Raw genomic sequence first — 20,128 nt, forward strand, 5'->3', positions numbered from 1 at the left:
TGTGAGCCATGACCAGCCTTTCAAAGCACTTCATGGCTACCGACGTGAGTGCTACGAGGTGGTAATCATTTAAGCAGGTAACCTTCACTTCATTGGGCACAGGGACTATGGTGGTCTGCTTGAAACATGTAGGTATTACAGACTCGGTCAGGGAGAGGTTGAAAATGTCAGTGAAGACACCAGTTGATCCATGCATGCTTTGAGTACACGTCCTGGTAATCTGTCTGGCCCCGTGGCTTTGTGAATGTTGACCTCTTTAAAGGTCTTGCTCACAGCTGATGCTCTCGTGCATGCTTCGGTGTTGCTTGCCTCAAAGCGAGCATAAAAGGCATTTATGTCGTCTGGTAGGCTCGCATTACTGGGCAGCTTGCGTCTGGGTTTCCCTTTGAAGTCCGTAATAGTTTTCAAGCCCTTCCACATCCGATGAGAGTCAGAGCCGGTGTAGAAGGATTCAATCTTAATCCTGTATTGACGCTTTGCTTGTTTGATGGTTTGTCTGATGGCATAGCGGGATTTCTTATACGCGTCCGGATTATTGTCCCGCTCCTTGAAAGTGGCAGCTCTAGCCTTTAGCTCAATGCTTGATGTTGCCTGTAATCCGTGGCTTCTGGTTGGGATATGTACGTACGGTCACTGTGGGGACGCACTTATTGATGAAGCCGATGACTGAGGTGGTATACTCCTCAATGCCATTGGATGAATCCCAGAACATATTCCAGTCTGTGCTAGCAAAACAGTCCTGTAGCGTAGCATCCATGTCATCTTACCACTTCCGTATTGAGCGAGTCACTGGTACTTCCTGCTTTAGTTTTTGCTTGAAAGCAGGAATCAGGAGGATAGAATTATGGTCAGATTTGCCAACTGGAGTGCGGGGGAGAGCTTTGTATGCATCTCTGTGTGTGGAGTAAAGGTGGTCTAGAGTTTTTTTTCTCTGGTTGCACATGTGACATGCTGGTAAAAATGAAGTAAAACTGATTTAAGTTTGCCTGCATTAACGCCACTAGGAGTGCCGCTTTTGGATGAGCATTTTCTTGTTTGCTTATGGCCTTATAGATTTGGTTGAGTGCGGTCTTAGTGCCAGCATCTGTGGTGGTAAATAGACAGCTACGAATAATATAGATGAGAACTCTCTTGGTAGATAGTGTGGTCTACAGCTTATCATAAGGTTCTCTACCTCAGGTGAGCAATACCTCGATACTTCTTTAATATTAGACATTGCGCACCAGCTGTTATTGACAAATAGACACACACCCCCACCCCTCGTATTACCAGACAAAGCTTCTCTGTTCTGCCGGTGCATGGAAAATCCCGCCAGCTCTATATTATCCATGTCGTCGTTCATCCACGACTCTGTGAAACATAACAGATTACAGCTTTTAATGTCCCGTTGTTAGGATAATCGTAGGTCATCAATTTTATTTTCCAATGATTGCATGTTAGCCAGTAGAACGAATGGCAATGGGAGTTTACTCGCTCGCCTAAAGATTCTCAGCAGGCAGCCCGACCTGCTCCCCATTTTCCTCCGTACTTTCTTCACGCAAATGGCGTGGATTTGGGCCTGTTCCCTGGAAAGCAGTATATCCTCATCGGACTCGTTATAGGCAAAAGCTTCTTCCAGTTCGAGGTGAGCAATCACTGTTCTGATGTCCAGAAGTTATTTTCGGTCATAAGAGACGGTAGCAGCAACACTATGTACAAAATAAGTAAAAAAATAAGTTACAAACAATGCAAAAAAACTCACATAATTGCACAGTTGGATAGGAGCATGTAAAACGTCAGCCATCCTCTTCGGCGCCATCATAATCGTACGCCATTGTCAATCTGATTGATGTCCATAGACTGCTTACAGTGTAAGGAAACCAATATGTCATTTTGTAATTCGGGTGATCTATCCCTTTAATATTGAGGAGGGGGGATCACACTTGTTTCCACCTAATAACAGGAACAGAACCATCTAGTGGTCAGAACCTGGTAATTTCAGGATGTATAATGGGACTCTAGAGAGTTTTTCCTGGCCACAAGGTAAAAATCTGTTGTTCTGCCCCTGAACAAGGCAGTTCATGGTAGGCTGTCATTGTAAATAAGAATTTGTTCTTAACTGATTTGCCTAGTTAAATAATTAAAATTACATGGCATGACCTCAGTGAATTTTTCAGTGAGGGCTGTGTGTTGGCTTTAATGCATTCTGCTGAGCCACTTCCTAGTTCCTAGGCCCCCTTTGACAGCAGAAGTTCTCTTTTCCTAGAATGTTATTTAGATCCTCTATCATTCCATTCATCCAAGCTCTCTGTCATGGCTGAAAATAATGTTATTTATACCAAAATATTTACTGTTGGACTCCAACACCATGGTGTTCAGCCTCTTCATGCAGCAGACATTATGGGCCTGTCCAAAACAAACAACCTAGGCTATCTGTTCAAAAATAATATTGAAATAATAATAGTCTTGAATGTTTCCTAGTCCTAGCCAAAGACAAACACTTTGATGGTCAAAGTAATTCTACGTCTCAGAGGTCAGTGACTCTTTGACTCTCCTCCCCCTCTCCCTGTACCTCTCCCTCCCCCTCTCCCTGTACCTCTCCCTCCCCCTCGTGCAAACTGTTTGGTGTAGTTTCCAGAAGGAATATGCCCTGTGTGTTTAGAAGTTGTTTTCTTTGGAGATGTGTTCTGTTTGTTGCTGTTTGCAGCGCGCTGTGTGATAATGAGTGAGGAAGAAAAGGGGGGGGGGAAGAGAAGGTGGGAGGAGAGGAGGAGGAGGAGGGCCCTGCAGTGTGTTATAAGTAAGGAGGAGGAGGAGGAGGGAGGCTCTGTAGTGTGTTATGAATGACATTTACATTTACATTTACGTCATTTAGCAGACGCTCTTATCCAGAGCGACTTACAAATTGGTGCATTCACCTTATGATATCCAGTGGAACAACCACTTTACAATAGTACATCTATATCTTTTTTGGGGAAGGAGGGTTAGAAGGATTACTTAATCCTATCCCAGGTATTCCTTAAAGAGGTGGGGTTTCAGGTGTCTCCGGAAGGTGGTGATTGACTCCGCTGTCCTGGCGTCGTGAGGGAGCTTGTTCCACCATTGGGGTGCCAGAGCAGCGAACAGTTTTGACTGGGCTGAGCGGGAACTGTGCTTCCGCAGAGGTAGGGAGGCGAGCAGGCCAGAGGTGGATGAACGCAGTGCCCTTCTTTGGGTGTAGGGACTGATCAGAGCCTGAAGGTACGGAGGTGCCGTTCCCCTCACAGCTCCGTAGGCAAGCACCAACTCGGTGAGGGTGGAGAGGAGGATCTGATGGTTCACAGTATCAAAGGCAGCAGATAGGTCTAGAAGGATGAGAGCAGAGGAGAGAGAGTTAGCTTTGGCAGTGCGGAGAGCCTCCGTGACACAGAGAAGAGCAGTCTCAGTTGAATGACCAGTCTTGAAACCTGACTGATTTGGATCAAGAAGGTCATTCTGAGAGAGATAGCAAGAGAGCTGGCCAAGGACGGCACACTCAAGAGTTTGACGAAGAGGAAGAATAGGAGGAGTGAGGCCCTCTAATGATCAACTCTCTTTGTTTTTCCTACAGGGCCAGAATCTGTCCCTGGCGTTTCAGGCTGCAGAAAGCATCGGCATCAAACCCTCCCTGGTGAGTTGAACTGAACAAACAGAGACCAGACAATACAACAAAGTAGCATAGACGCTTTGATCTGGTTTATTACTAAACAAATTACCTGATTTGATTAACTACAGAATGACTATGCTGCTTTGATTTATCTACAGAAGCAACATTTGATTAGATCATTGCATTATATCGAGTGATAGAGTGATCAGCTTCTATCACCAAGCAATAAGACTGTTGACCAGCTAACCAATGGCTGCCCACCCTCACCCACAGTCTACCTGCACTGACTCTATTTGCACTTACATTGCACACTCACAGATCTCTATACACACACTCACACATACTTTCACTGACATTCTCGTACACACACACACACACACACAGACACACAAACACATATTGACGCTACACACACACACACACACACACACACACACCATCATTGTATTCATATACTGTCCATACTGTCTATAAATCATTTATATACAGTAGCAGTCAAAAGTTTGGACACACCTACTCATTCAAGGGTTTTTCTTTATTTTTAATATTTTATACATTGTAAAATAATAGTGAAGACATCAAAACTATGAAATAACACAAAGGAATAATGTAGTAACCCAAAAAGTGTTAAACAAATCAAAATATATTTTATATTTGAGATTCTTCAAAGTAGCCACCCTTTGCCTTGATGACAGCTTTGCACACTTTGCACACATTCTCTCAAGCAGCTTCATGAGGTAGTCACCTGGAATACATTTCAATTAACAGGTGTGCCTTGTTAAAAGTTCACTTGTGGAATTTATTTCCTTCTTAATGCTATTGAGCCAATCAGTTGTGTTGTGACAAGGTATGGGTGGTATACAGAAGATAGTTGAAAATAAATTAAATAAAAACACTAAAGGACACCAATAAGAAGAAGAGACTTGCTTGGGCCAAGAAACATGAGCAATGGACATTAGACCGGTGGAAATCTGTCCTTTGGTCTGATGAGTCCAAATTTGAGATTTCTGGTACCAACTGCCGTATCTTTGTGAGACAGAGAATAGGTGAACGGATGATCTCCGCATGTGTGGTTCCCACCGTTTAGCATGGAGGAGGAGGTGTGATGGTGTGGGGATGAGATGGACCTCAGAGTGAAGGAAAAGCAGCCAACAAGTGCTCAGCATATGTGGGAACTCCTCCAAGAATGTTGGAAAAGCATTCCAGGTGAAGAGTGTGCAAAGCTGTCATCAAGACAAAGAGTGGCTACTTTGAAGAATCTAAAATATATCACTACATGATTCCATATATGTTATTTCATAGTTTTGATGTCTTCAGTATTATTCTAAAACGTAGAAAATAGTAAAAATAAAGAAAAACCCTTGAATGAGTAGGTGTGTCCAAAATGTTGACTGGTGCTGTACAATGGCTTGCGAAAGTATTCATCCCCCTTGGCATTTTTCCTATTTTGTTGCCTAACAACCTGGAATTAAAATAGATTTTTTGAGGGGGTTGTATCATTTGATTTACACAACATGTCTACCACTTTGAAGATGCAAAATATTTTCTAATGTGAAACAAGCAAGAAATAAGACAAAAAAACTGAAAACTTGAGCGTGCATAACTATTCACCCCCCAAGTCAATACATTGTAGAGACAACTTTTTGTAGCAATTACAGCTGCAAGTCTCTTGGGGTATGTCCCTATAAGCTTGGCACATCTAGCCACAGGGATTTTTGCCCATTCTTCAAGGCAAAACTGCTCCAGCTCCTTCAAGTTGGATGGGTTCCGCTGGTGTACAGCAATCTTTAAATCATACCACAGATTCTCAATTGGATTGAGGTCTGGGCTTTGACTAGGCCATTCCAAGACATTTAAATGTTTCCCCTTAAACCACTCGAGTGTTGCTTTAGCAGTATGCTTAGGGTCATTGTCCTGCTGGAAGGTAAACCTCCGTCCCAGTCTCAAAACTCTAGAAGACTGAAACATGTTTCCCTCAAGAATTTCCCTGTATTTAGCACCATCCATCCTTCCTTCAATTCTGACCAGTTTCCCAGTCCCTGCCGATGAAAAACATCCCCACAGCATGATGCTGCCACCACCATGCTTCACTGTGGGGATGGTGTTCTCGGGGTGATGAGAGGTGTTGGGTTTGCGCCAGATGTAGCGTTTTCCTTGATGGCCAGATACTCCAATCTCCACTGTATCTGTCCATAGGACCATAGGACCTTTGCAGCTCCTTCAAGGTTATCTTTGATCTCTTTGTTGCCTCTCTGATGAATGCCCTCCTTGCCTGGTCTGTGAGTTTTGGTGGACAGCCCTCACTTGGCAGGTTTGTTGTGGTACGATATTCTTTCCATTTTTTAATAATGGTTTTAATGGTGCTCCGTGGGATGTTCAAAGTTTTTGATATTTTTTTATAACCCAACCCTGATCTGTACTTCTCCACAACTTTGTCCCTGACCTGTTTGGAGAGCTCCTTGGTCTTCATGGTGCCGCTCGCTTGGTGGTGCCCCTTGCTTAGTGGTGTTGCAGACTCTGGGGCCTTTCAAAACAGGTGTATATATACTGAGATCATGTGACAGATCATGTGACTCTTAGATTGCACAGGTGGACTTAATTTAACTAATTGTGTGACTTCTGAAGGTAATTGGTTGCATCAGATCTTATTTAGTGGCTTCATAGCAAAGAGGATGAATACATATGCACGCACTACTTTTTCTTTTAGAATCTATTGAAACAAGTAATTTTTTTCACTTCAGATTTCACTTCACCAATTTGGACTATTTTGTGTATGTCCATTACATGAAATCCAAATAAAAATCCATTCAAATTACTGGTTGTAATGGAACAAAATAGGAAAAAACGCCAAGGGGGATGAATACTTTTGCAAGGCACTGTATATATACTGCTCAAAAAAATAAAGGGAACACTTAAACAACACAATGTAACTCCAAGTCTATCACACTTCTGTGAAATCAAAATGGAAATTATAGGCAATTAGCAAGACACCCCCAATAAAGGAGTGGTTCTGCAGGTGGTGACCACAGACCACGTCTCAGTTCCTATGCTTCCTGGCTGATGTTTTGGTCACTTTTGAATGCTGGCGGTGCTTTCACTCTAGTGGTAGCATGAGACGGAGTCTACAACCCACACAAGTGGCTCAGGTAGTGCAGCTCATCCAGGATGGCACATCAATGCGAGCTGTGGCAAGAAGGTTTGCTGTTTCTGTCAGCGTAGTGTCCAGAGCATGGAGGCGCTACCAGGAGACAGGCCAGTACATCAGGAGACGTGGAGGAGGCCGTAGGAGGGCAACAACCCAGCAGCAGGACCGCTACCTCCGCCTTTGTGCAAGGAGGAGCAGGAGGAGCACTGCCAGAGCCCTGCAAAATGACCTCCAGCAGGCCACAAATGTGCATGTGTCTGCTCAAACGGTCAGAAACAGACTCCATGAGGGTGGTATGAGGGCCCGACGTCCACAGGTGGGGGGTTGTGCTTACAGCCCAACACCGTGCAGGACGTTTGACATTTGCCAGAGAACACCAAGATTGGCAAATTCGCCACTGGCGCCCTGTGCTCTTCACAGATGAAAGCAGGTTCACACTGAGCACATGTGACAGACGTGACAGAGTCTGGAGACGCCGTGGAGAACGTTCTGCTGCCTGCAACATCCTCCAGCATGACCGGTTTGGCGGTGGGTCAGTCATGGTGTGGGGTGGCATTTCTTTGGGGGCCGCACAGCCCTCCATGTGCTCGCCAGAGGTAGCCTGACTGCCATTAGGTACCGAGATGAGATCCTCAGACCCCTTGTGAGACCATATGCTGGTGCGGTTGGCCCTAGGTTCCTCCTAATGCAAGACAATGCTAGACCTCATGTGGCTGGAGTGTGTCAGCAGTTCCTGCAAGAGGAAGGCATTGATGCTATGGACTGGCCCGCCCGTTCCCCAGACCTGAATCCAATTGAGCACATCTGAGACATCATGTCTCGCTCCATCCACCAACGCCACGTTGCACCAGACTGTCTAGGAGTTGGCGGATGCTTTAGTCCAGGTCTGGGAGGAGATCCCTGTAGTGTGGTTTTCCACTTTAATTTTGAGTGTGACTCCAAATCCAGACCTCTATGGGTTGATAAATTGGATTTCCATTGATTATTTTTGTGTGATTTTGTTGTCAGTATATTCAACTATGTAAAGAAAAAAGTAATTAAAAAGATTATTTCATTCATTCAGATCTAGGATGTGTTATTTTAGTGTTCCCTTCATTTTTTTGAGCAGTGTATATTGCTCGTTCTGATATTTATTTGTATTATTTTTATATTTTTATTATGTGTGTATTGTTATCGTATTGCTAGGTATAACTGCATTTCGCTGCACCTGCCATAACTTTGATTTGATTCTAATAGCACGATTAATGAATAACTAAATGAATGCAAATCCTTCTGAGTCAACACACACGAGTAATAGTTATTTTAAAATAAATATTTGTACTGTGATTTCCCTGTAAACCTAGTGGAGGGGATATCTGTGTGGATGTATCAGGCTTAGGCATTGGTACACCATGTGTTCTTTATTACAGTGTATGTTAGGTCTAGTGGATGTTAACTTAACTTGACAATGGTGTTTTCCATGTCCTACATTATATGTGGCGTTTTGTCCTCGGTGCATGCGAAGATCAAGCCAAGGCTTACTATGGTAGCTGGGTGTTTGGGAGAGTCAGGTTTGTTACAGTCAGGATGCAAGTTGGGTCTAGCTAGCTAATAATACATCGGGTTTTTTTACATTTTAAAAATGTATTTACTTACTTGAATAGGTTCTCCCACTGTCTCCGATTTTTGGATCCTTACAGAAATGAAATAATGGGAAATCTTTTAGGTGGTAGCAAAGCGAGGCCAGCAGCCATGTGGACAAATGGGAACAAGGGAAAAAGTGTGTTTGTCACCGGAGCAGTTTCTAACATGTTGTGACATTTGACTTTACCAGCGTTATTTCAATGAATATAAATCACAGACTGCCGGTATAAAGTGTACTCTCGGTACGCTTTATAACTTGAAAACTGTCACTTTACACTATAATAGACAACAACAACCCAGACGGAAAACAGTGACGCACATAACACACAACACCCCTTCTATGGGCGTGTGGGGGAGGGTTTTTGAAATGTGACTGTAACCGATGTGAAATGGCTAGCTAGTTAGCGGGGTGTGCGCTAATAGTGTTTAAATCGGTGACGTCACTCGCTCTGAGACCTTGAAGTAGTTGTTCCCCTTGCCCCGCAAGGGCCGCGGCTTTTGTGGAGCGATGGGTAACGATGCTTCGTGGGAGGCAGTTGTTGACGTGTGCAGAGGGTCCTTGGTTTGAGCCCAGGTAGGGGCGAGGAGAGGGACGGAAGCTATACTGTTACATAACATCCAATCAAAATCTTGTCGCTGGGAGTCAACCGTTTTTGCAAAAAAATGAATCTCCAGACCTCCAAGGAATTCATTGCAATGTTGTGATTTTGGAGGGATGGCAACCCGAGACTACCGAAGTCCAAACCAACTGGATGTCTGTGTCATGACGTTTGCCAACTAACTAAGTCTTAGGCCTCGATTCAATCAGATCGAGTGTTAATGGCGTTTGAGGTGTAACTGCGGTATGAAATGACAAATTGGCGAGTGCTGCTCTCGTGTGTCACTAATCACTCCCTTCTTTATCCATACCACGTTAGAAGGTGGGGCGGCAGGTAGCCTAGCGGTTAGCGTGTTGGTTCAGTAACCGAAAGGTTGCTAGATCGAGTCCCTGAGCTGACACGGTATAAATCTGTTGTTCTGCCCCTGAACAAGGCTGTTAACTCACTGTTCCTAGGCAGTCATTGTAAATAAGAATTTGTTCTTAACTGACTTGCCTAGTTAAATACATTTAAAAAAATAAGTTCAATAATAACAGGCGACTGCGTGTTTTCATGTTCATTTGGATGGGGGGTTTCAAATTGCCAACGATAAAATGCAATTGTGTTCGTTGTCGTAGCTTATGCCTGCCCATACCATACCCCACCGCCACAATGGGGCACTCTGTTCACAACGTTGGCATCAGCAAACCGCTCGCCCACACACACATGGTCTGCAGTTGTGAGGCCGGTTGGAAGTACTGCCAAATTCTCTAAAACGACGTTGGAGGCTGCTTATGGTAGAGAAATCAACATTCAATTCTCTGGCAATAGCTCTGGTGGACATTCCTCCCTCAAAACTTTAGACATCTGTGGCATTGTGTTGTGTGACAAAACTGCACATTGTATAGTGGTCTTTTATTGTCCCCAGCACAAGGTGTACCTATGTAATGATCATACTGTTTAATATGCTTCTTGATATGCCACACCTGTCAGGTGGATATATTATCTTGGCAAAGGAGAAATGCTCACTAACAGGGATGTAAACAAATTTGTTCACAAAATTTTAGAGAAATACGATTTTTGTGCGTATAGAACATTTCTGGGATCTTTTATTTCAGCTCATGAAACATGGGACCAAAGCTTTACATGTTGTGTTTATATTTTTGTTCAGTGTACATTGTTTATGGGTTTCCCAGATCTATGCCATTGTCATGAAACCCAAACAAACGCTTTCAGCCCAGACGACAGACTGATTACGTCTGACAGTTGACCGTATATGGTGGTGGTGACACACTAGTAAACACAACTAAAGCTAAGGCTGCTATGTAAAGCTGACCCAAACCTGGCTAGGGCTGCTCTGAAGGCAGTATCACAGTAAAGAACAGGTAGTCTGTATAAGCCCTGTATAGGCCAGCTTGTTTCTCTAAGGACTAAGCCTTCGATGTCTGTCTCATTATTATTACCTCTGATTTGTGTCAATCTGGTGTATTATAAAATATATGTAGAATATGCCCATGTTTATATATAGCATCAATGTATGACATTTTGTATTATGCTCCTACATCATACTGTTGAGTGAACTCTATTTTTTCTCTGTCTGTGTGTCTGTCCTTGCAGGACATTGATGAGTTGATGCACACGGACAGACCGGACTGGCAGAGTGTCATGCAGTACGTTTCTCAGATCTACAAGTACTTTGAGACTTGACCAGAGAAGAGGAGGAGGAAAAGGAGGATTAGGAGGAGGAGGAAGAAGAAGAGGAAGAATGGAGGCACAGCAGCACTTTCTGTCCGGTCCAAGTCTTCTTCCCTCAACATGGAACCCTAGAACCCTGTCTCAACCCCCTCAACACTTGCATCCATCTCAACACTAAACGCACGAAGAACCCTCCTGTTCATTTGAAGTTTGATCTTGCTTATTGTTACTGTTTTGTACATAATGGTACAATTGACGCTGAGTGTCAGAATGCTGAATTCTCTGACTGCGTATAAGAAATATAAAACATTGTTGTTAGCACTTACATGAAGAAGACACTCTGCAATTATATTGGGCTGTTTAGGTGAAGTCCAATGATTACTTTGAAATTATACTTTAAAGGAAGAGTTTGGTTTTACATGAGAAGCCTATATCAAATAAAATTGCCTGGTTTCTGTTTATCCAAAAGAAACCATTGCCTTTGTTTTTGTTATGAGACCGACCCATGTTGCCATCTATGATGTCATACTAACATGAATTGACAACACTACATGTAGCTCTGAATAATTAGATTTTACATTCACTTTTATGTTATTAATACAGAATGTATTCGCTGTTTGTACGCTGTGGGACTGACTGACTGACTCAATCAAACCATTGTATGATGTGTCCTTTAGCAAGTGTTGTTTCTAGTTCTTGCACAGCAATATGATTTTGTCTTCAGCAAGCATCTTTCAGCTGGAGCTATCATACTGGGGATGGTCGAATGAACAACAACTGCAAAATGTATTCAAACTATGACATTTATGAAAATGTCATCCAAATGTACCATGAAGGACACTTTATACTGTCTGGAATCAATCAAACAACCTTGAATTTGCAGCTTCAGTTATGGTTTGTCTCTTATAAAGAAGGAAGTGCTGTACAGTGTTTATTTATTTACATATGTGCTGGGAAATGTGAGAATGATGCAGGAAATGTATGTGAGCATTTTTTATTTACTGAGATTTCAGAGATTTACTCAGAGGTGGATATTGTTAAATAAAGTATTTCGTCAATCAGCACTGGTCATTCTCATACTTTCTAGTGTGTGTGTGTGCGTGTGTGTGCGTGTGTGCGCGCCTGCATGTGTGTTAGAAGAGATTGGTTGTCATCTGAGTGAGTTACTGTAGGTACCCATATATTAATTTCCCCTCTCCTTTTGTTACAGGCTATAGAGGGAAGTGGACAGGTGTTTCGTGATTGGAAGAAGGCTTTTGATATAATCCGGAATGAAAGTAGCCTACGTAAATTAGAGTACCAGTCAATGTTACAGATTTCAACATTGCACCTAATATTATTTGGTTTGTGTTGCAGCAGGGTTGTAGTTGGTGTTGTCAGTATCTATTGCCCTGACTGGTACCACTTTTAATTGGGTTTCCAAAAAGCCTATTAAACCCTCTATGCCAGGGTTGTAAAAGTATTTATGTATGGGAAAACAGAGTGGAAAATGGAGAGGTATTTTTGTTTTGCCATCAGGGCCATTCTTATATCCTAATGCATTTCTAAAGTTACTCCATAGTGCAGACAGGCTGGTACATGCCATTCAAACAGGTGAGTGTGTTCTCTATCCTGCATGCAAACCTCACTTAAAAAGAAGTAGAGGATCCTAGACTGACAATATATATATATAATCTTTGATCATTCCGACTGAGGGAGGACAGTTACACGTGGGTGGAAATTTAAGTGGATGAATCAATCCACCACATATTTTAGACATTCGTGAAGGGATAGCCTTGAAATTAAAGACATATGTAGATGTCTTGGGTGGGTTTTTGCCTGCACAGTAAAGAACTACTACATCAACCTGAAAGCATGTTGGTTCATTGTTTACACCAAATTTAATGGGTGCGTAAAGGGTGCCTAATTACGCTTTTACACATGATGACTCTTGTCTCAGCTTCATTAAAGAGGAACTGTGGTTTGCAGAATTGCACGTCGTCTGTAGACATCGCTGAATTTGAGGCGTGGCTAGCCTACTCTCTGTTATACATTTTTTTTCGTTACTTCAAATACCATGTGTTGAACGGAACTAGTGACTTTCCAAAGTGAGTCTCCAATACCGCCGCGCAACAGATACTTGGAGGAGTGTAGTATATTTTCAAAGGACTGGCAAATAATGCAAAGTTTCAAGAGGGGTAAGCAACCCAAAAAGAAATTCAGATATTAGTTTTCATGTTTTTAATGTCTATTGACTAACATGTGGCTTGGTTAGACTAGTTGTAATAGGTTACCATATCGTTTTTGTTAGACGCATGATAACCGATACGAAGCTGCAAATAATTCACATTTCCAACAATTGTAATTACAGGGTTTGCTTTGGAGAACAGTAAAGTATACTATATGGTCTTTTTTCTTTTCACAGATGGCTGTTTTCGCAAACCATACTTTTGGAATATTCTTGGAATACAGCAAAAATACTATCTCTTTTGGACCCACTAGAACAGTCTGCCTTATGACACTTTTATTTCTGACAGACCTAATGTTCTGAAATATTTGCTGAGATGATTCAGTACTATATTGTATTTGAGATATTTATAGCTATTTTATCCATCTCTGGCAATGTATTGGTTTGCTGGGCTGTCGCCATCAACACCACTCTGAAAACCACTACGAACTACTTTTTGGTGTCTTTGGCTGTGGCAGATATTTTGGTGGGTTGCCTTGCCATCCCCTTTGCCATAACCATAAGCATCGGTATACTTTTGGACTTCTATGGATGTCTTTTCCTGGCCTGTTTTGTTTTGGTACTGACTCAAAGCTCAATTTTTAGCCTCCTTGCAGTTGCAATTGATAGATATTTGGCCGTCAAAATACCCCTCAGGTGAGTACCTATATGCATTTTGATAGCTTGACAAACATTGAGCGTCTGTGTTTTGTGATTTAAATGAATCAATAGCATGTACTTGGGAGTAATTAAGGAACGATACAAATAATTAACCCGATACAAATAATGTTTTTCAAGACTGACTTCAATTAGGGCTACTTTACTGACCTTATTGTATCATGTACACGTTTAAAATGGCGTTAAGAAAAAGGACAAGAACAATACAGTAGACAACACATTCACAATACAAAATCATAACAGTTAGCCTGCAAACAACATTTAATGAGTCGTTAGGATAACGTCACAAAATGGTTGTCTAAAGTGGTCAGGCCACTGTGTCATTGGCCCCTAGAGGTCTTGTCTAGTTCCCGGCTCATCCCAGGGACATTTTTAGGACATTCTTGGGACGTTGTGTCATGGTCTCTTGGAAGTTTTGTCTAGTTCACGGTTTGTCCAGGGGACATCAAAAGGATGTTTTTAGGACGTTCTTGGGATGTTGTGTGTCTTGGTCCCCTGGAGGTTTTGTCTAGTTCTCTGTTTGTTCTGTGTACGTCCCTGAGGACGTTTTCAGGACGTTATGTCATGGTCCACTTGAGATTTTTGGCTAGTTCCCAGGCTTGTTCCAGGGACATCCCTTAAAAAGGTTTTTGGGGCGTTCCCAGGACATCATTTTTGCCTGTCATCGGGACGGCTCGTGATGGTCACAGGGGAATGTTCTCGGGACGTCAGTGTAAACCACGTCAGAACGTTTTTAGGATGTTGCCAGGACATTCAGTGTACCAGTTGTCAGAACGTATGGACCCAAAATAACGTTCTTTAAGAAATAATTCTTCCTACCGACCTACCTGGGTATGCCCACTGATTTCATTACACATCACCATTTGTTACTGTTTTGCTGAGCCCATTATGGCTGTGATTGGTGAACCACCAATCCATTCAGTGGTCTTTGTCTGTTGGCAAGGTTAGGGACATACACACAAACAACCCGTCTTACAAACAGTGATCACATTAGCATCTTTGACATACATGATTACATTGTGCATGTTCAGACATGTACAGTAATCATTCTTCACCATGTTGTTATCTGGGATTTTAACTGCATTTCTATCATCCCTCTATGCCACCACGTCTGTCTATAACTATTGCTACACTTTGGGCTCTATTCAATCTGTATTGCTGAAGCGATAGAAATGTAAAGGTAATTTCCGATTGAGCCGACATGCAGCGTTTACCGTATCTGCTATTGTGGGAACATTACCTATACATTTTAATCACCCTGTAATGCTGAACTTCCACAATATGATTGAATAAAGCCCTTTGTTTGAACTTGCTTTCAGCTCTCTTAGACATACAGTACCAGTCAGAAGTTTGGACACACCTACTCAAGGGTTTTCTACATTGTAGAATAATAGTGAAGACATCAAAACTATGAAATAACACATATGGAATCATGTAGTAACCAAAAAAGTGTTAAACAGATCTACAAATATTTTATATTTTAGAAATATCAGACCTGTCACAAATTATTGTCTTATACTGTTTTTTCTGCAGGCGGGTGCCCTATACCTGCACCCAGATGGGAGTAGTTAGAAGTCCAGGTAGAGGGGGTGGCTTGGGTCTTAATGGATTTTGTGAGCCTTGCGGAGGGCCCTGACCTTAAAGATCTCATCCAGGCCTGTTTGTCTGACTCCAAGTATCTTGCTTGCTGTGGTGATAATCCTTCTCAGCATGTTCTTCTGACTGACAGTGGCATGACCAAACCAACAAACAATGCAAAAAGTTAAAATACTCTAAATGAAATATTTGTAAAACAGAGTCTGTATAGTACAGTCAACATGAAAAGAGACCCGTGTCTCTGCTGACCCTTTTTATAAGGGCACAAGGCGAGACCCAGATGCAGACACGGGAGGCAGATGGTTTGAGTCTTTGATATTTATTAATAATCCAAAAGGGGTAGGCAAGAGACAGGTCATGGACAGGCAAAAGGTCAAAACCAGTTCAGAGTCCAGGAGGTACAGTGTGGCAGGCAGGCTCGAGGTCAGGGCAGGCAGAATGGTCAGGCAGGCGGGTACAGAGTCCAGAAAACAGGCAAGGGTCAAAACCGGGAGGACTAGCAAAAGAGAATAGAAAAGGCAGGAGCACAGGGAAAAACACACTGGTTGACTTGGAACATACAAGACAAACTGGCACAGAGAGACAGAAAACACAGGTATAAATACCTAGGGGATAATGGGGAAGATGGGTGACACCTGGAGGGGGTGGAGACAAGCACAAGGACAGGTGAAACAGATCAGGGTGTGACACTTTTTGTAGATCAGGCCTGCACATTTACTCCACTGAATCTTATTGTCCAACAGGACACCCAGATATTTGTATTTAACTACAAACTCTATGTCCTGACCTCTGATAGATGTTGCAGGGGTGGGTGTTGTCCGCTTCCTGAAATCTATACACGTCTTTGGTCTTGTTGGTTTTGAGGACAAAGTGTGATTCATCACACCACTCTACAAAGTCATTTAGAATTGGGCCATGGTGTTCATCATCATAATGCAACAGGCTGATCAGGGCAGTGTCATCAGCAAACTTGATGAGGTGTCTGTCAGGATGGGAAAGTACAGAAAGTGTACAGGACTGGGCACAAAACACATCCATGTGGGGAGCCTGTGTTGGTGGGGATTTTTTGTCTGACACATGGGGACCCACCTTTCAGTTTATTTATTTGTCCCGCAGTAACAAGGTTTCCATCCAACCTTTTTATGCAAGTAAAATACAGGTTGGATAAGAAATGTCACTACAGGCCTGAAGGAAACAGCAAATTTGTCAGTAAACTTTCCAAATGCCGACATAACAAAATACCCTAGACAAGGTGTGATCTTTTTGTGTCTGTAAAATGTATTATGCAGAAATGGCGATGGAAATGCCTTTATGCACAAATATTGATATAATAGCCATCAAATCGAAGTAAACTTGGTAGATAGATTCTGTGGTCCTCCCACTACGATTTTGGAAAGAATGCAGTTTATTAGGCTACAGATGAAATAAATGATAATGAACTTTACAAGGTGGTGAAGGTGCGCATGGGGATTAATGCTCCTTTCTACTAAATATTGAGGGTCTTATTCTGGAGACATGATGATCCATACTTGGCTGCAGTTTGACAAATACAAATAATCTTGTTTTTTCCCCCATAATAATGTCATCATGTAGGCCGCACTGTATCGGTGAGCTGTTGGCTAGAGCGCACGTGCCAAGACCAAAGTGGACACATTCGCTATATAATGCAACATTTTTTGTGACAAAACCATCAGTAGAGTTGAACGTGATGGAAAGCAATTTAACTTGCATTTTTTATTTGGTGCATGGGAATTTAACCGCTAAAGTTATTTTTATGTGCACTACGTCATTATCTGTATGCAACAAGTAAATTTGAGGGAAAGACATATCTAGTGGGAAAATGTGCATATTGTTTTTATGCAGATTTTGGAATATTCACATAAAAATCTGTTGCCAATTGGATGGAAACCTAGCTACTGCAATAGAAACTGTCAATTTGAACCAATTTAGGAGATGCCATGCCTTGATTTATAATTATAATAATCCATAAATCAAGGTAAACTTTTACTTGTAATCAGTGGTATAGAAGTGATGTCTCTGTTCAAAATAGAACATATGTTTATGTCTGTACTGATATGGTTTTAGGCCTAATTCAGTAGTCTTGAAAAAATGTGAGAGAAGGACATTAGCGGTTAACATTTTACTTCAGGCCTACAGCCTTGGGGCCAATAAAAGTCTGGGGCACTGAATAAATGTTATAAAAATAAGGCAATGTAAAATAGGCCTTAGTTGAGACCAGTTATTAAGCCTGCGGTCCGATAATCCTATGACCGTGGTTCATCCAGAATGCGCCTCCTTGTGCTGCACTAATATTTCCAAAGACAAAGCAACTTAAAAAATCTGCAGTCGAAGTAGATCAAGACAAGTCATTTAGGCGTACAGGCTACAACACACCACACAGACCAACACATTCCTGGGGGTTTCTTTCGTGACTGTTAATCTTCATTGTGTAGATAACCCTAGGCATATACTTTCAGTAGGCCTATAAAAACCTATGTTATAGTGTGGGGGGCACTGGGCTCTGGCTTGTTTTTTGATAGGTCATGGGTGCCTGAAGAGACATAGGAAAAGATGCTGTAGATCATTGGAAAAGCAGCTGTAGATGTCACTTCCTGACCAGGAAAGGGGTCATTTTGTTATTGTAGTCGGTCAGGACGTGGCAGGGGTGTGTTTGTTTTGTGTGTTTCGGGGGGTTTTGGGTTATGTTCTATGTTAATATATTTCTATGTTTGTTCTAGTTCTTATATTTCTATGTTTAGTTTATTGGGCTGACCTTCAATTGGAGGCAGCTGTTTCTCGTTGCCTCTAATTGAAGGTCCTATTTAGTTGGGGTGTTTTTCCATGGGTTTTGTGGGTAGTTGTTCCGTGTATAGCTGTGAGCCTTACAGGACTGTTTTTCGTCGTTGTTTTTGTAATAGTGTTTTGTTTTGGTTTCCATCTACTAAAAGAAGATGAGTATTCATATCCCCGCTGTGTTTTGGTCCACCTTTGACGACGCATATGACAGTAGATAATTCTTGCAAGATTGTAATGGCATATTGATGTATACCTTGAGGCACCGCCCATGGTACACTTTAAAGGGCGCTATAGTAGATCATCAGACCTTTCTCTCCCTCTCAGAGTCAGAGACAATGGCTGGGCCCACTGGATCGATACCTAGCCGGCTGGCCTCAGTGTCATCTTATTGATATAGAGCTGGAGGTGGCAGAGGGGCACACTGATGGTGGCACACAGTCTGCCAGCCTGGCAGTCCAATGACAGAGGAGACAAATTGGTTCAGATAGAGAAAAAAATATTTGCATCTTCTGTCTCACAAGACAAGAACTGGGACATCAGCTGGGTATTTATTTTGAAATTGCAGTTTATCAGCATAAAGTATGACTAAGGTCAGGAGTTTCCCTGTGGCTCAGTTGGTAGAGCATGGTGTTTGCATCGTCAGCATGGTGTGTGCAACGCCAGGGTTGTGGGTTCGATTCCCATGGGGGGCCAGTACCAAAAAAAATGCATGAAATGAAATGTATGCATTCACTACTGTAAGTCGCTCTGGATAAGAGCGTCTGCTAAATGACTAAAATGTAAAAAAAAAAAATGTAAAAATGAGTTTCTCCTGCTCACAGGACTCCAGAGGCCTAATTGGTCTTGCAGCCAGGAGGAAAACTAAAGGCCCTAACTGTATGTGGCCACCTAAAGTAACAGTGAGGACACAGAGGAGGCCAGTTTTGCAGAATCAAACCGCACAGATTCATAGACTTTAAGAACTCCACTTGTTATCAAGTTATGTAAGAAACACTAACAACGGTAGATGTAATTGTCAGGTGCGTCATAAAAAGTGGACCAAAACGCAGCGGGTATATGGATACTCATCTTTTATTAGAAGGAAACCAAAACAAAGCACTTACACAAAAACAATGACGAAAAACATTCCTGAAAGGCTACACAGCTATACATGGAACAACTACCCACAAAACCCATGGAAAAACACCCCTACTAAATAGGACCTTCAATTAGAGGCAACGAGGAACAGCTGCCTCCAATTGAAGGTCAACCCAATAAACTAAACATAGAAATAGAAGAACTAGAACAAACTGAAATATATTAACATAGAACATAACCCCCCAAAAAAATGAAACACACAAAACACACACCTGCCGCGTCCTGACCGACTACAATAACAAAATGACCCCTTTACTGGTCAGGACGTGACAGTAATAACAATGGTAAATGTAATAACGGCAAATGTAATAACAACGGTAAATGGAATAACGGTAAATGGAATAACGGTAAATGGAATAACAACGGTAAATGGAATAACACCTGTAAATGTAATAACTTTTCTATTTGTAATAACTTTTGATTTTTTGAAATAAATCCATTAAATGTAATAACTTGCCGGTTAAGCATAATAAAATGTTTAACGGTAAACGTAATAACTTTTCCCGCTAAATGTAAAAATTATTACATTAACCGGTGAGTAACAACTTTTTTATGAATAATGTAATAACTTCAATAACATTCAAAAATAGATGTTTTTATGTACTACTTCCCTCAATTTGATGCACATACCAACCCTACTGCCAATCACATCACAGACAAACTCATGCACATCATACAAGAATACTCATAGAGACACTCACAAGCACACATTGTAATGTACACACAAGCACACACACACACACACACACACACACATATCCGGGTAACACTTTACTTGATTATTATTAACCAAGCTTATTTTTACATTATCCGGTGGGTATTACATTAGGTCAGTAGCAACTGTTTTGATGAATAACATAATAACTTCAACCGATCATGTAATAACATACCAAAATCAATGTCTTCATGTATTATTTCCCTTATGTTGATGGACGTGGAATAGTCCCAAAACTGCAAAACCCATCACTCTGGCACTCCAGGCAAGATCAAGCAAACGCTAAAAGTATTTGAACGATTTCAAATCTGGAGGTCAGATCTGGATGGCACCAGGGCTATTGGTGTCATTTTAA

General features: G+C 41.9%; 2 protein-coding genes across 5 annotated transcripts in view; both read left to right on the forward strand.

Annotated features, from left to right (window-relative positions):
- The window catches only part of LOC106603510 (cytospin-B), a 192,337-nt gene extending 180,631 nt beyond the window's left edge, over nt 1-11,706 (forward strand). For all 4 annotated transcript variants that reach the window (XM_014197290.2, XM_014197289.2, XM_014197288.2 and 1 more), the window contains 2 exons: nt 3,569-3,628; nt 10,568-11,706. In XM_014197290.2, the coding sequence (XP_014052765.2) occupies nt 3,569-3,628; nt 10,568-10,657 (150 nt within the window). In that variant the 3' untranslated portion in view covers nt 10,658-11,706. The remainder of the gene's footprint in view (nt 1-3,568; nt 3,629-10,567) is intronic.
- A 1,000-nt stretch (nt 11,707-12,706) lies between these two features.
- Nucleotides 12,707-20,128, forward strand: part of adora2b (adenosine A2b receptor) — a 31,228-nt gene continuing 23,806 nt past the window's right edge. The window contains exons 1-2 of the mRNA XM_014197287.2: nt 12,707-12,822; nt 13,050-13,508. Of these exons, the coding sequence (XP_014052762.1) occupies nt 13,189-13,508 (320 nt within the window). The 5' untranslated portion in view covers nt 12,707-12,822; nt 13,050-13,188. The remainder of the gene's footprint in view (nt 12,823-13,049; nt 13,509-20,128) is intronic.

Source organism: Salmo salar, chromosome ssa04 (genome assembly GCF_905237065.1).
Source record: "Salmo salar chromosome ssa04, Ssal_v3.1, whole genome shotgun sequence".
Lineage (NCBI taxonomy): Eukaryota > Metazoa > Chordata > Actinopteri > Salmoniformes > Salmonidae > Salmo > Salmo salar.